The sequence below is a fragment of the Grammomys surdaster genome, unplaced genomic scaffold (genome assembly GCF_004785775.1).
Source record: "Grammomys surdaster isolate TR1022 unplaced genomic scaffold, NIH_TR_1.0 126131, whole genome shotgun sequence".
NCBI lineage: Eukaryota > Metazoa > Chordata > Mammalia > Rodentia > Muridae > Grammomys > Grammomys surdaster.
In genome coordinates, this window is record NW_021620939.1 from 5,245,820 (window position 1) to 5,261,720 (window position 15,901).

Sequence of the window (15,901 nt, forward strand, 5' to 3'; positions counted from 1 at the left end):
CATATGAAGATCAGAAATGTTTTCTTTCATTTTCATCATGCATATGGGTGTTTTGTCTGCATACCACATATATGTAGTACCCAGAGGTCAGAAGAGGGCACTGGGTTTGTTGGGACCAGAATTACAGATGGTTGTTGCTGGAAATTGAACCTAGACCACCAGGAAAAGCAGTTAGTGTTCTTAACAAGTAAATCATCTCTCCAGACCCCAGAAATAAAAAAGTTAAGCTAAAGATAAATTATATGATATATAAGAGTTTTGACACTGTTTTGTCAAATATGATGTTAAAAAGCAACTGTGACAGCTGTTCTCTATTTTAAAAGAATGCTTAGATAAAAAGAGTTAATACTGTATTTTAGATCAAAACACAAATTACAGTAGGACTTATAACAACCAATCACTGATTTCAGATAGAACAGCAGTTTGTTGTTAGAACATGCCAAAGACAATTGGTATGCTCAGAGAATAAAGAATTATTTATATGACATTACTGGTAAAAAGCCTGTTTTAAGGAAGATGTTATAATGTGAACATTAAATCAGAATAAAATGCAAATGAAAACTTGGTGGTGGATGATCATAAAATTTAATTACATAGTCCAACATTACATGAGTTTTAAGTGATGTGTCAAGCATCTGAACACATACACAAAATAACAGTAAAAATATCAGTGAGAGCGGGGTGGGGGCTGTTTCATTTTCTGTATTTTGAAAGCAACTTTTTGAGACAATACATAAAGAGAGAGTTGTAAGCAGTGGATTTAGTGACAGTGTCTAAAATCACTGATAACATTTTTCAGTGTGAGGCAGGAAGAAGTTTATCATCAACAGTGACTGGAGAAGGGCTGATTTCCTCAATGGCAATGTTACTCATCCCTACTCTACACTGTTTCAGCTGAGTCAGTGGGAGCATCTCCTTAGCATTCCAAGTATGCACAGCATTGAACTAACAAGTTGTTCTTAGGCTTTGAAGTCAAACTTTAAAAATTAGTATGTAAAATTGTAGTTATGAAAATTCATATAACTGTTTTTGCTGATGCTTCAGATTTATTCTTGTGTGTAGAGGTTTCTTCTAGAACACTGGTATCCTACTTAAATAATCAGGCTCCTATTTGATGGTGCTGTAAGGTTGAAATTCATCATAAGCAATATAGCTTCAAGGGTAAATCCAAAGTCTCTTTCTGAAAGGTATCCTGTTCCTGAACTATCAGTTAGTCCTGACTGCTTAGGGACTGTAAAAGTTTTTTGTCCACTTCTCTCTTAGAGAGAGAGAGGTGGGGAGGGAATGAATGAATATCTATCTGACTGGTAAGCCAAAGAAATAAGCAAGCACAGAGTTTCCCAGGTCGCCTTTTGGGGCCTTTTAAACTTTGTTGGTTTATCCTTGTCTTCTTGGACAGGGCACTTTTCTTTTGTCCTCTATCCTTCCCTTTGTCCTTCCATCTGACTAGTGTTGAGACAGGATTCCATAGCCAGCATATGTGCCTGGAGACCAAGGACCACCCACTACATATTGTATGTTTATGTCCCTATTGAATTCATACATCGAAACCTAATCCCCAGTGTCATAGCATTTGAAGTGGGATAACTTCCTAGTGATAAAGTCATGAGTACCTTATCCTCACGAATGAAATTAGTACCCTACCTCCTCTTGAGACAGAGTTTCCTGCCTAGCCTGGAACTTGCTATGTAGATTAAGGTGGTCTTGACTGCACAGAGATTCACCTGTCTCTGCCTCCTAAGTACTGAAATTAGAAGTATGTGCCATCTCACCTGGCTGAGACTAATGGCCCTTTAAAAGAGATCTCAGAGAGTTTTCTTGCTCTTTCTGCTAGGTGATAAAACAGAAAAGAGAGATACCTATGAAACAGGAAGTAGATTCAACTAGATATCAAACCTACTTGTACCTTGATTCTGGACTTTTGAATCTTTAGAACTGTAAAAATTAAGTATTTGTGTTTTTGTTTTGTCTTTTGAGACAGGGTTCCATATAAGCCAGGCTGACCTCAGACTTCCCATGGAGCCAAAGATGGGCTTCTATTTTTCATGAGCTGCATTACAGGCACGTGTCCTAGTGAGCTGTATATATGACCAAATCTTACTATGTAGCTCATGCTGGCCTGTAACTCACAGAGATCCACCTGGTATCATACTCACACTATTCGTTGTTTTAAAGCCACCTAGCTTATGGAGTTTTACAGTCACAGCATGAAAGAACTAATACAACACCTTATGAGCTAGCCCATAGGTCTGGGCTCCTAAGAGTACATTGTGAGAGAGGCAAGCTGAATTTATCATACACAGAATTACTACATTTTTAGGGTCACTGATTTCTTACATAATGGTTGTTAAACTGATACTTTGAACTGTCTAAACTTGGCTACCATCCAGGAAGAGAAGACATAAAATCTGACTCTTTTCAACTTGATTTACCTGAAAAAGAAAATAGGCGACTGTCCACTGTCCTGGCAATGGACTGCAGCTTCACCACATCCATTGACTGCCCGATGTGCACAGTGCTAGGCATGCTTCCCAGTGTGCCTCTCACAAACTCTGCTACCTCTTGTACAGTAAACATTTGCAGCAGCTCGTCAAAGATAGTGGGGAAGGAATTAAGTAGTGCAGCCTGTGGAGCAAGTAAAGCTGTGGTTAGTGCAAAGTTCGGCATGTGTTTATCTCGTATGTTCAAAGCTATGAGGTTGAAAGAGTTTTAGAAGGCACTGCAGTAGCCCTGCCTCTAGAGGTGTCTTCCCTGGTCCTTGACTCTACTCAGCCCTATAGCACTCTTGGAACATGGGGAAAGAAAATTCAAAACTAAAACAAGGGATTTTCACTAGGGCCCAAGCTACTTGAAGCTTTCATAATTTGCCCAGGCATTTGCATACAATAGAAGGAAGTAAAAGGACAAATTTAAACAATGTAGCTTAAGAGAAACAGCTATTTTTCCTCATAAAATGGACTTCAACTTTTTTAGTTTATGACTAAGCTCTTGACTTTTCAATTTTGGTTCCCAACATACACCAGAAACCTCTAAGAAAGGGAAAAGAAAGCAAAAGCTGTGTGCCTTCAAGCAGAACCAGCTAGACCCCATTAATAGCAGTAACCCAGTTTTAAGAACTGGATAATTTTCCAGGGATAGTGATATCTGTATATAATCATGTAATCTGAAGACTATGTATTCTATTTTCTCATATGTGATCTCTGGCAGTTTGTCTGACATATAAATTCAGAAGCATGAGGACCATGGCTTCATTCAGTTATAAACTCTTGAGGACTATGACAGTGCAGACTAAGAATTCAGAGCCTCAGGTGGCCCAATGTAGATGTAGGTAGGGAGGAAGAGGGTGACGGCAGAGAGAAAACATATGTGCAAATGGGCTTCTAGATCTGAGCTCTGGAAGCAAGATGTAGTCTCTTGAGGAAGATGAAATCATTTATTTTAATGAGGTGGGGTAGCATGATGGCATAGTAGTTTTATTTATTTAAATTATTTATTTATTCATCTAGTGGGGAGCACATGCTCATTTGGCAGTCAGAGGACAGCTTATGGGAGTTGGTTCTCTCATTTCACCATGTGGGACCCAAAGATCAAACTCAGGTCATCAGGGTTGGCATCATGAGCCTTTACCTGCTGAGCCATCTTGTTGCCCCAATCTGATAATATTGATCCATAACTTTTGAGAGGAAGAACACTATAGGAGAAAAATAATAGATTTTAAAATTAGACACACATGAATTCAAATTCCAGCTTTAAGCCAGGTGTGGTGTTTCACGTCTGTAATTTTAGCTATTCAAGAGGTTGAGGCAGGAGGTGGCAACTTTAAGACCAGCTTGGAAGACACAACAAAACTCAACATAAATAAATAAATTTCCAGGAGCCAGGCAGTGGTGGCATACGTCTTTAATCCCAGCACTTGGGAGGCAGAGGCAGGTGGATTTCTGAGTTTGAGGCCAGCCTGGTCTACAGAGTGAGTTCCAGGACAGCCAGGGCTACACAGAGAAACCCTGTCTCAGAAAAAAAAAGATAAAAAGAAAAAACAAATTCAGTTTTGTCATTTGCCTGCTACATGTTTGCTGAGTTGCCCTAATCCTTGGTTTTTTTCGTCTATAAAATGGGAATAATTTTATTATCTATTTATGCTATTATTGGCATATGGGAAAAATTAGGTGCATTGATTCCAGTAGAGTGTCTAGAACACAATAGGTCTTCGATAAGTGCTATGATATGCTAATTGTCAATTTATTGAAAGGATCACTTGGGAGATGGGTCTCTAGGCATGCCTGTGAGAGATTATCTTAAATCTGTTAGTTGATGCAGGAAGACCTCTCTTTATTGTACACAGGCCTATTTCCTGAGCAGGGGATGGATCCTGAACTGCATAAAGAAAACTAAGCAACAACATGCTCTCTGCTTCCTGACTGGGTACACCATGTGACCAGCTGCTTCAGTCCTCCTGCGGCCTTGACTCCCACTGTGATGAACTGCACCTTCGACTTATGAGCAGAATAAGCTTCTTTTCCTTTAAGTTGCTTTTGTGATATTTTACCACAGCAGCAAGAAAAGAAGCTAAGATGAGCTGGCTCTTATTTTCTTCCTGTATTTGTTGAAAGCACTACAAGGGAAAATTTTTGTACTTCTTAGTCTTCTTACACCACTAATACAAACAAGGTTTAAAAAGAGAAATAGAGTGGAATCTAAAGAACAAGTGAGCTGGGGTTGTGGGAGGATGTTTTCTTTAAATGACTTATCAGGTAGTAGATAATGATGAAGTAAGTGAAAATTTACGCCATGGGAAAGGCCTGCCTGTATTGCTGTCCTTTATGTTAAAGCCAGACTAAAGTGTAAAATTCATATGAAGTATGTCTTCAGGTTAATACTTCTGTAAAATATCAGGGAAATGGTTTTACAGTTAAAATCAGCACACAAGCATATAAGCAATTCAGATACAAAAGACAAAATGGATGGGGTAAGTATGTCTTACTCAGTAATAACACTGTAGCTGATTTCTTCCCTTAAATGGCAAACTTTCCTGCAATTATGCCCCAGGACAAAAAGACATACTTTCACAACTTCTGATAGTCATGACCAAAGATTAAAAAGTCTAATTGAACAGTAACATTTCCAAGAGTTCTGAAACTCATGAAACATAAGCTTGGCAGCCAAGATCAGATTTGAATCCTAAACATATCTAAGCTGATACCAGGTTTACCAGGCAGGTCTAAGCCATCTGTCCTGATGTGGCAGGAATACCACTGTTGTACAAAGCATTGCCAAATATCCAAAAAGAATATCTACCCTGCTCTGTTAGCTACTTTCAGTCTCCCTGTAACTATTTTTGGCTGGGGGAAGAAGCAGTAGGCATCCTTGGCCCCTATTAGAAGGAACAGATAGACTGAGTAAAGTTAGGGAGAAAACAATGAGTTTCTTGTGGTACTTTTGTGAGATCATGGGAAAAGCTTCCTTGGAGCAGCTCTTGAAAGCCTTGAGGATTCCTTTATGACATGTAGCTCTCAAAGATCACGTGGTCTTTGGCTAAGGACCCTAAAGGCAATTCCTGGGCATCAAGAGACAATATAGAAGAAAGTGAAAGACTGAAAAACAAACAAACAAACAAACTACTCTAAACTGAAATGAGACAGGGTTTGAATATACACTTTCACTAATACCACACAATAACATGCCATAATGGAATGGGTAGACATAGAGAAGCTGTCCAATCTCTGTTAACACCTTTTGGCATATCTAGCTTCCAGATGTCAAAGAACTAAAATCCATGAGATAAATGTGTACTAATTTGGTAAGAGAAAATAACCCCTATGTGGATGGAGTAATGAGTACTTGATTTATTATAGCATAAGTCAGCTTGGTATAGGTAAGAGACTAGCTGGTTAGAAAATTTTGATTTGAGGAAGAAAATTTCTTTCTAACACTGATATTTTTAATAGAATCTACCTCTAATTCTTAGTCAACACATTCAATTATTCCCATTAGCTTTCAATCTATCCCATTCTTATTGATTTGGTCATGTGCTGGAATCTATCCCATTTTTAACATCTGTAATAAACACGTTATAATACAGATTAACTAGGAAATAAAGTGCCCTATATATTTTAAATATTCTCTACGAATATGATGGTCACAATTATAATAGTGATAACTAACAAATTTGGTCTAAAGAGAATACATAATAACAAAGTTCTGCTGCTTCCCTAGTATATAGCCTCCAAACTCTTTCATACCTCATAGCTGAGACAAGTAAAGGGCAGCATTTTTTTTCTACCAAACATTTACTTGCAAATTACCTCTTTCCCAACACAAAAAATCTTGTCATAGCTTTTTCATTTCTGGAAATTAGGACAAAGAAATCACCTGCTCTAACAAAGAATCCCAGCAGCAGCAGCAGCAGCAGCTCCTCCACACAGCAGCTGCAGATGTCTGCCCCAGCATGTGACTGTTCACAGTAAGGCATGGGAGGAGGAGGGTCTCGGCAGTGCTACCCCTATTACTAAACCACTTGCTACTAACAGCTTTAGAGAAGAGGGTAAGTCACTGCCTCCAGTTGTGTACCCACTGGGTATTCCACCAGGCAGTGATAGAGAGTTCCAATCCAATGTCACATAGATGGTCATGATTAAGCGGGCCACAAAACCAAAATAAAAGTCAAGAATCTTAGAAAAAAAACTGGTAGAGAAGAGCAGAAAGTTGTTAAGAATAGAAAGGATATAAAAGAGGGTTGGGGAAAGAGTAATCAGAAGCTCTATGTGAAATTGTCAAAGAAATAATTTAATTTAGAGACTCCCACAACACAACATAACACAACAGTAAGAACAAACCTCACACCATTTCCCACAGTTCACAGACCTGAGTGAAGAGGAGTGTTTCTGAGTTTCTACTGTCCAGACTCAGCACAAACCGGATGGACTGGAAAAGTTCCTGGATGCTAGACCGGAATTGTTCCTCTTCCATCCCACATGTAGCTCTTGAATACAAGATTCGTGACTGCACGATGAACTTAAAAAGGTACTCCAGGGCCTAGAAATGTGGGAGGAAAAGTAACAGAGAGGCACTGAAGATGGCCAGAAACTCACAAAACAAAAATGTAAGTGCAAACAAACCAAACAAAAAAACAAACCCTAACGACAACACCAACAATCCCCCCCCAGAAAAAAACCAACCAGAAAACAAACCAAACCAACCAAACAACCAAACAAAACAAAACAAAACAAAACAAAAACCAGAAAAAATTGTCAAGTGACAGGTGATTCCAACTTTGAATAAGCATATTATTTTTAATAATCTATTTTTGGAATTGAATCCAGGTTCTCTGCAAGAGCAGTCGGTGCTCTTAACTATTGAGCCATCTTTCCAGCCCCTGTATTTTTTTTAAAGGACAGAAAATGCAAAACCCCAAATGCAAGGAAATAGTTTAACTACTTTTTTCTTTTTTGAAGTGGGGTCTTACTGTATGCCCTAGGCTGGCCTCAAACTCACAAGCCATCTGCACATCCCCTGGAGTGCTGGGAATGCCAACACACCTGGCATAACTACACTTGAGTTTATTGTAAGAAGGTGTTTGAGTTTGAATATGCCTTGGCCCATGGGAAGTGGCACTATTAGGAGGTGTGGCCTTATTGGAGAAAATTATGTCACTGTGTAGGTGGACTTTGACAGTTCTTAGTATTCAAGCTCAACCCAGTATGGAAGGAACCTTCCTCCTGGATGCCTGTGGACAGTAGTCTCCTAGATGCTTTCTGATCAAGATGTAGACTTCTCAGCTCCTTCTCCAAAACCATGTCTACCTGGATGATGCCACACTTCCTGCCATGATGATAATGGACTGAAACTGTAAGCCAGCCCCAATTAAATGCTGTCCTTTATAAAAGTTGCCTTGGTCATGGTGTCTTCACAGCAATGGAAACTCTAAGACAGACGGGAAGGACATTTAAGGAATCTCCTGCAACTTTATATTATTGGTGGGGTCTGAAATAGGGACTTCTGACTTACAGAAGGTCAAAGAAATCTGGACTTGTCCTAGGTTATACAGCAGCTAGTATGTCTGACACATACAGTTCCTTCCAGTCACACAACATTTGCCATCAGCAGTTTGAGTAACACAGAAGACAGTGTTCTAAAAAAATGGCTTAAGAGCAAAATGTGATTAAGATGGATCCTTTCAATTTGGCTGATGCTTATCCTCAGAGTAATTCTCGCCTTTAATCCCAGCACTTGGGAGGCAGAAGCAGGCGGATTTCTCAGTTTGAGGCCAGCCTGGTCTACAGAGTGAGTTCCAGGACAGCCAGGGCTACATAGAGAAATCTTGTCTTGGAAAAAACAAACAAACAACCCACCACCAACAACAACAACAAAAAAACCAGAGTAATTCTCCTTTAAGAGAATAGATTCAAGCCCCAAGACTGTTTTCACATTATAGAAATGTATTATCTCAGATACTAGAAAGGTTAAGACTGGAAGCAAAACCCAGTTACATGAAGTACATAGAAGAAGACAGCTCGTAACTTCTTATTAGAATCTGCCTGTCAGGTTTAGCTCAGAAAACTCAGTTCGTATAGGTGACTATTAGTTTAGGAAAATGTTGTTCTCTGTCTCCACATACACATTCTACAAACACCCCAACTAAACAATGTTTTTAAAAGGATGTGGAAGGAGAAAGTCAGATAAGGATTTGTCTCCTCCTTCTTTATTGGTCTATGCCGCAGACCGAGCTACTCCTGATGTCATGCCTTCTCTGCCATGATGAACAGCATTCTTCTGAGCTGTTAGCCAAAATAAGTTTTAGTTGGGTATTTGATCACACCAATGAAAAAGTAACAAAACCAGTGGCCTCATACAGTGCTAGAGTCCTGGTTCCAGCAGCCTTTTAACATCTAATGATTAGAGAACCTGAAAAGTCTGTTAATTTATAAATCCAGCTAGATACTTGCAAGCTATATCATTCTAGTATATCTACATTTTAGTGATTCTTCATGCCTGTGCAACAGAAAATACAAAATACCAATTTTATATTTTCTCAGAAATTTCATACGCCTAGGGTAGAATGTTAGCCCATTAAATGTTGTACTGTCAGATGCCTAACTTCAGGAGGCAAAGGATCAGTGATTATATAGAACATGGGAAACAGACACAATTTTTTTTAAAAAAAATATGGATCCATAGGTTATCTATTATGTTATATCTACTTATATACTACACATATCTTGAATTTTAAACAGAAAATATTTTCTTATAACCATTGCCTAAATGTTAAGCTGTTTGCTTTTCAGTCAGAAATGACTACTATAAGAGATGCACTAAGAAATATTTACTAGTTCAGAAGGGAAGCTGCCAGCATTTTTCACACATGGGTTAGTTCTCTTACTAAGTTCTGTGATATAAAATAGTATGCAATGGAACACAGGATGGTGTCAAAAAAGTCCTGTGCAACCTGGATATGAAAAACAAGTCCACTTAAAATCTATTACTACCTGATTTCCCCCTTTCTCACTCCTGATAACCAGCTTCCTACCTCTGAGATCCCAAGATAAAGTGTGGTAAGTGAAGGGTACATCTTAGGGTATTTGTTTAAGGTTCAACAGGCTGCTCCCAATCCTGTTTGGAGAAAGAAGTATTTAGCCAAGGCTAAAACAGATAACCTGTCCTTATTTTACTCAATAAATGTGAAAGGAGAGAAGACTGAAAGTTTTTTATAACTTTTTTCTCTTTGGGTGTATGCGGAGGTAATGTGTGTGTGAAGTATATACTGGTATGTGTACACACCTGTGTGTATATGTAGAGGCTAGAGACAAGGTCTCTCATAGAAACTAGAGGGAGGCTGGCAGCAGAAAATGCCCAGTGGTCCTCATTTCTGCTGCCTGTAGAGTTAGGCTTCTAGACATGCTTGTGACCAAGTCAAGCTTCTTGAGTGCTAGGATTCATACTCAGATCCTCACACCTGCATAGAAAGTGCTCTGGTCCACTGAGTAATCTCTCTATCCCCTATTACAACTGATTTATCACCAAGAAAATTCAGTGTACCCATTCCTCCCTGCTAAGGAAGTGACACAGCTCAGCAGTGGAAAGTACTCTATATTTATGGAACCCTTGTCAAAAGGCACACTCATATCCTATTTGAAAGATACTTGCTCAGTCACTTTATTGCCACTCTCTCACAATGACTTGGGAATGGAAACAAATGTCATTGAACTGATGAATGAATAATTAAATGTGGTATGTATACACAATGGAATACTATTGAGCTGTAAAGAATAATGAAATTTGCAGGCACATAGATGGAACTAGAAAATTCACTGAGTGAGATAACCCAGACTCACAAAAACAAAGACCTAATTCTGAATATTTAGATGTTAATATGTAACTTTGGAGTAACCAAAAACCAGGAAAAAAAATTAAGGGAGATGACTTCTAATAAATGCTTTCTTTTATAAGAACTGCCCTGGCCATGGTCTCTTTATAGCAAAGGGCAGTAGGGCACTGGGGATATGAAAGAGAAATGGGAAAAATAGGAAAGGAGACTTTAACTGCAGAGGAGCAGGGAGGAAAGATAAATAACACTAAGGATATTTGCCAAAGTGTAACATTATTTTGTGTTTACTTAAACAGAATATGTGTATGTGTGCCTGCAAGCTTGTGTGTTTAATAGAATTAGGCCATGTAGTGGTTTGAATAAGAATGGCTCCCACAGGACAACATGTAGAAGAATGAAAATTGATCCATTCTTATCTCCTTGTACAAAGCTCAAGTCTAAGTGGATAAAGGACCTCCACATAAAACCAGATACACTGAAACTAATAGAAGAGAAGGTGGGGAAGAACCTCGAATACTTGGGCACAGGGGAAAAGTTCCTGAACAGAACACCAATGGCATATGCTCTAAGATCAAGAATTGACAAATGGGACTTCTTAAAATTGCAAAGTTTCTGTAAGGCAAAGGACACTGTCAATAGGACAAAACAACAACCAACAAATTGGGAAAAGATCTTTACCAATCCTACATCTGATAGAGGGCTAGTATCCAATATATACAAAGAACTCAAGAAATTAGACTCCAGACAACCAAATAACCCTATTAAAAAATGGGATATAGAGCTTAACAAAGAATTTTCAACTGAGGAAACTCGAATGGCCAAGAAGCACCTAAAGAAATGTTCAGTATCCTTAGTCATCAGGGAAATGCAAATCAAAACAACCCTGAGATTCCATCTCACACCAGTCAGAATGGCTAAGATTAAAAACTCAGGTGATAGCAGATGCTGGCGAGGGTGTGGAGAAAGAGGAACACTCCTCCATTGTTGGTGGGACTGCAAGATGGTGCAACCACTTTGGAAATCAGTTTGGCGGCTCCTCAGAAAATTGGACATAGCATTACCTGAGGATCCAGCTATACCACTCCTAGGCATATACCCAGAAGATGCTCGAACATATAACAAGGACATATGCTCAACTATGTTCATAGCAGTCTTATTTATAATAGCCAGGAGCTGGAAAGAACCCAGATGTCCTTCAACTGAGGAATGGATTCAAAAAATGTGGTATATTTACACAATGGAGTATTACTCAGCTATTAAAAACAATGAATTCGAGAGTTTCCTAGGTAAATGGATGGAACTAGAAATTATCATCCTGAGTGAGGTAAGCCAATCACAAAAGAACACACATGGTATTCACTCACTGATTATTGGATATTAGCCCAGAACCTTGAAATGCCCAAGATGCAACTCACAAACCACATGAAGCTCATGAAGAAGGAAGACCAAGTGGGGGTGATTCGGTCCTTCTTAGAAGGAGCAACAAAATACTTAAGGGAGCAAATATGGAGAGAAAGTGAGGGACAGAAACTGAAGGAGGGACCGTCTGAAGACCATTCCACCTGAGTATCCATCCCATGTGCAGTCACCAAAGGTAGATGCTGATGTGGAAGTCAGGAAGTGCATGCTGATAAAAGCCTGATATAGATGTTTCTTCAGAGGTCTGCAAGAGTCTGACATATTCAGAGGCAGATGCTCACAACTAGCCATTGAACTGATCATGGGGTTCCCAATGGAGGAGTTAGAGTGAAGACCATTGGAGCTGAAAGGGTTTGTGGCCCCATGAGGAGAGCAACAATACCAACCAACCAGAGCTACCAGGGTCTAAACCACCAGCCTGGGAGCACTCAGGGAGGGATCCAGGGCTTCAGCTGAATAAGTAAGAGTGGAGGGCCCTGCTGGGCATAGGTGGAAGAAGAGATCCTTGACCTCATGAAGGCTGGATGCCCCAGGGGGTGGGAATTTGAGGGTGTGGAGATGGGAGTGGGGGGATAGGTAGAGGTTACATCCACAGAGAAGCAGGAGGGGGGGGATAGGGGGTTCCTGGGTGGGTGGGGGATGGGGTAAGGGGACAACATATGAAATGTAAATAAAACATCCAATAAAAAAAAAAAGAGTGGCTCCCACAGGCTCATATATTTGAATTCTTAGTCACCAGGCAGTAGCACTATTTGAAAGGATTAGAAGGATTAGGAGGCATGGCCATGTTTGAGGAAGTGTGTCACTTGGAGTGGACAGGGAGGTTTCAAAAGCCTATGCCAACCCCAGTCTCCCTCCCCCTGCTCTCCTTTTCTCTCCTCTCCCACCTCCCCACCCTCCATCTCTCTCTGTTTGTGGATCAGGATATACCTTTTAACTACTTCTCCAGCACCAAGCCTGCCATGCCTGCTTGTCATGCTTCCCACCATGATGATAATGGACTAAACCTCTGAAATTGTAAGCAAGTCTCCAAATAATTGCTTTCTTTAATAAGAATTGCCTTGTTCATGGTCTTTTCATGGCAATGGAAAATAACCGAGACATCCCACATGGGATAATAATGCTGTCCCCCACAGCCATATACTAGCTAATAAAACCTTCAGTATCAAGCATGGGAACAACACATGACATGGGGCCTTTACTTAGTGTAGATATGTGATATTAAAAGAAGACAGGAAAAATAGGAACTATTTTGATACCATTCTCCTTTTATGACTATGTAGAAAGGATGAGAAACATAATTAAAAAGCAACTTTAACAAACGATAACCCAAGTACAAGACAAGACAGGGACAGATACAGAAAGAAAGATACTTGCTTTAAGGGCATTTCTAAAAGACATGAAAGCTTTCATGAAATCATTTGGAAAAAAATTAATTCTTTTTCTATGGCTCTTTATTGTATATAGAGTAGCTATGAAAAGGAGTAAACAGACTGGAGTTGACTCAAAGTGAGGATCTTCTTATTACCTGGAGCAACCCAACAACGAAAAGCAAGCTGCACTGTCAGGGACCCTCTTCAAGCCAAAATGCAGACATTACACTACAGAAGACTCCAGTATCTCCTTAAGGCCAAGGTTTTAAAGCTATCTCTCAATCATCTTCATATGGTGTGTCTATCTGCTTCTATCTTTTTACTTAACAACACAGTTCCACAAAACAATACATAGTAATCCCCAAAGAAGGAAATGGTTTTCAATCTCAATTCTAATCAATGTTGCTACCAGTATTAGCTTATAAGTAGTGTCAATACTTGGGCCAGTGGGAGGGCAAACGGATACTACTGGTAGAAATGAGGCAGAGGAGAGTAGCCTGGATCCATGTGCACTTGCCACTTCCAGGTAGAATGATCAGGGGTAATAATCAGCTGTGATCTTTTGGAGCACAGCCAAGGAGAGGAAAGGAGATTACATGGACCAAGGCATTCATTCCTGAAAGTAGGTCAGCACACTACAGTTGTCTTGAGCACTATACCAAAGACAATACTCTCAAACAACTGTAGGGATGATCCACTTACATATGGCAAGCTCAAGACATTACCCGCATGGCTTCCTGAATGTGGTCTTGTCGAATCAGTTCTGCTGAGCAGTCCATGTACCACTTCAAACAGCGGATGAGCTCCCTGGAAAGAGTGTATTTACAGAAATTCCATTTTAATCAAAAGGCAATGTAGTTGTAAACATGTATTTAGTCAAACAGAAAAATCATCAAAGAATTGTCAAATAGGAAATAATATTCTGTTGATGAGCTAGAGTGATGGTCCACTGCAGCTGTGGGATTCTCATATTACCTCAGAGACATACATTCTTTTTCTATAAGGAGCTACAGAATTTTACCAGCAACCACAATCACAGATTCCCACTTTTATTTTCCCCAAAACTTAGATTGTATTATGTATTTTGATTTGTCTTAAGTTGCAACATCTCCAAAACATACACCACTAACTAGTAGACTGAATAAAAGTATGAGGTTTTAAATGTCACTCCATTTTCACACCTCATTTCCCAAGGACCAAGACACCTGAGAGAAATGAGTTTACTGGATCAGAAGTATTACAATTTTAAGAAGAGAAGAATCAGCAGGTTTGTGTGAAGGAACTGAAACAAATTACTCTTCAGAATAAGCTTCATTAGAAGACAGATGCCACAACTTAAGAGGCCAAGTCTTGAAGTGAGAAAGCATTAGAAGAGACAAATGCCATTTAGAGTATGAGTAGATCCCAGAGGAAAGAACCTTCAAATTTATGGAAGAAGGGTGGTTTCTGAGCGTTTAGGTTTCCAGAGTGAGTGGAGAAGCTTCATACTTTTTGGCCTACCCTGTGAGACTTCTGACATGGAGGCAGGTACTAGGTAAAACCATGGTTTAAAGATGTCTTGTCCTTAGTAGCAGAAAGAAGGCTGGGTTTCCTCTAACAGCCATAGAAGGTGCCTGTCAGTTCCTTGTTCTTAGGGATAGGCTCTAGAAGGCATGTGGCTTGATTTCTCCTGGGCTGCCACATCTAATCTCTTAAGGTACCATATTTTTAAAGGGGCAGGTCCATGATCTAACAGGAAGCTATACACATTTATATGGCAAGACATTACAAAGGTAAAGGGTATAAGCTGTGTGGCCAACTAGTATGCAGTTTTGTGTTCTTAGACATGTTATTTTTTTTTATTCTTTTTTTATTGGATGTTTTATTTACATTTCATATGTTGTCCCCTTACCCCATCCCCCACCCACCCAAGAACCCCCTATCCCCTCACCCCTCCTCCTTCTTCTCTGTGGATGTAACCCCTACCTACCCCCCAACTCCTACCTCCCCAACCTCAAATTCCCACCCCCTGGGGTGTCCAGCCTTCATGAGGTCAAGGATCTCTTCTTCCACCTATGCCCAGCAGGGCCCTCCACTCTTACATATTCAGCTGAAGCTCTGGATCCCTCCCTGAGTGCTCCCAGGCTGGTGGTTTAGACCCTGGGAGCTCTGGTTGGGTTATTTAATCCCCTTGTGCCTTATTCTCTTCACCTGACATATGGAGGAAATAGCAGTACATTTCAAAGTTATTGTTGAAAACTAAGAAGATAGCATATGAAGCACAGTGTCTACTCTCCAAAGTGCCACCCAAATTCTGGGAACCACTTGACAAAAACCACTGTCAAGAATTATTTTTGGCTGTAAAATTATGCTAATTTCATAAAAATGGCAATATCTTATTTATCCAATGGTCTTAGCTAATTTGTTTCACATGAAGTATCTTTTTGTTTTATTTGATCTTTATTTGGTATGCTATGTAAACTTCTCATATTTCTCATGCAACTAAGACAATTTCAGTAGTTCTACCTTCAGTTCTTAGAAGGAAGCATACAGCAACTATGTAATAAAGTATGGTTTACACTCCCAGCAAAAAGCCAGCTCACACTGTATTTATTGGTGACTGACTGATAGCTATTCTAAGATGAGGAAAAAGAAAAGGATACTTATCTTTAACCATCTATCTTCCTTCCTTCCTTTCTAAGTTGCTCTATCTATCATCTATCTATCTATCTATCTATCCATCTATCTATCTATCTATCTATCATCTATCTATCTATCCATCTATCATCTATCTATCTATCCATCTATC

At 39.6% G+C, this 15,901-nt stretch overlaps 1 protein-coding gene across 1 annotated transcript in view; it reads right to left on the reverse strand.

The window, feature by feature from the left end:
• Window positions 1-15,901, reverse strand: part of Dock3 (dedicator of cytokinesis 3) — a 200,895-nt gene that overhangs the window by 74,975 nt on the left and 110,019 nt on the right. Inside the window, exons 18-20 of the mRNA XM_028756841.1 lie at window positions 13,839-13,920; window positions 6,862-7,032; window positions 2,433-2,625 (exon numbers count right to left, since the gene is read on the reverse strand). Of these exons, the coding sequence (XP_028612674.1) occupies window positions 2,433-2,625; window positions 6,862-7,032; window positions 13,839-13,920 (446 nt within the window). The remainder of the gene's footprint in view (window positions 1-2,432; window positions 2,626-6,861; window positions 7,033-13,838; window positions 13,921-15,901) is intronic.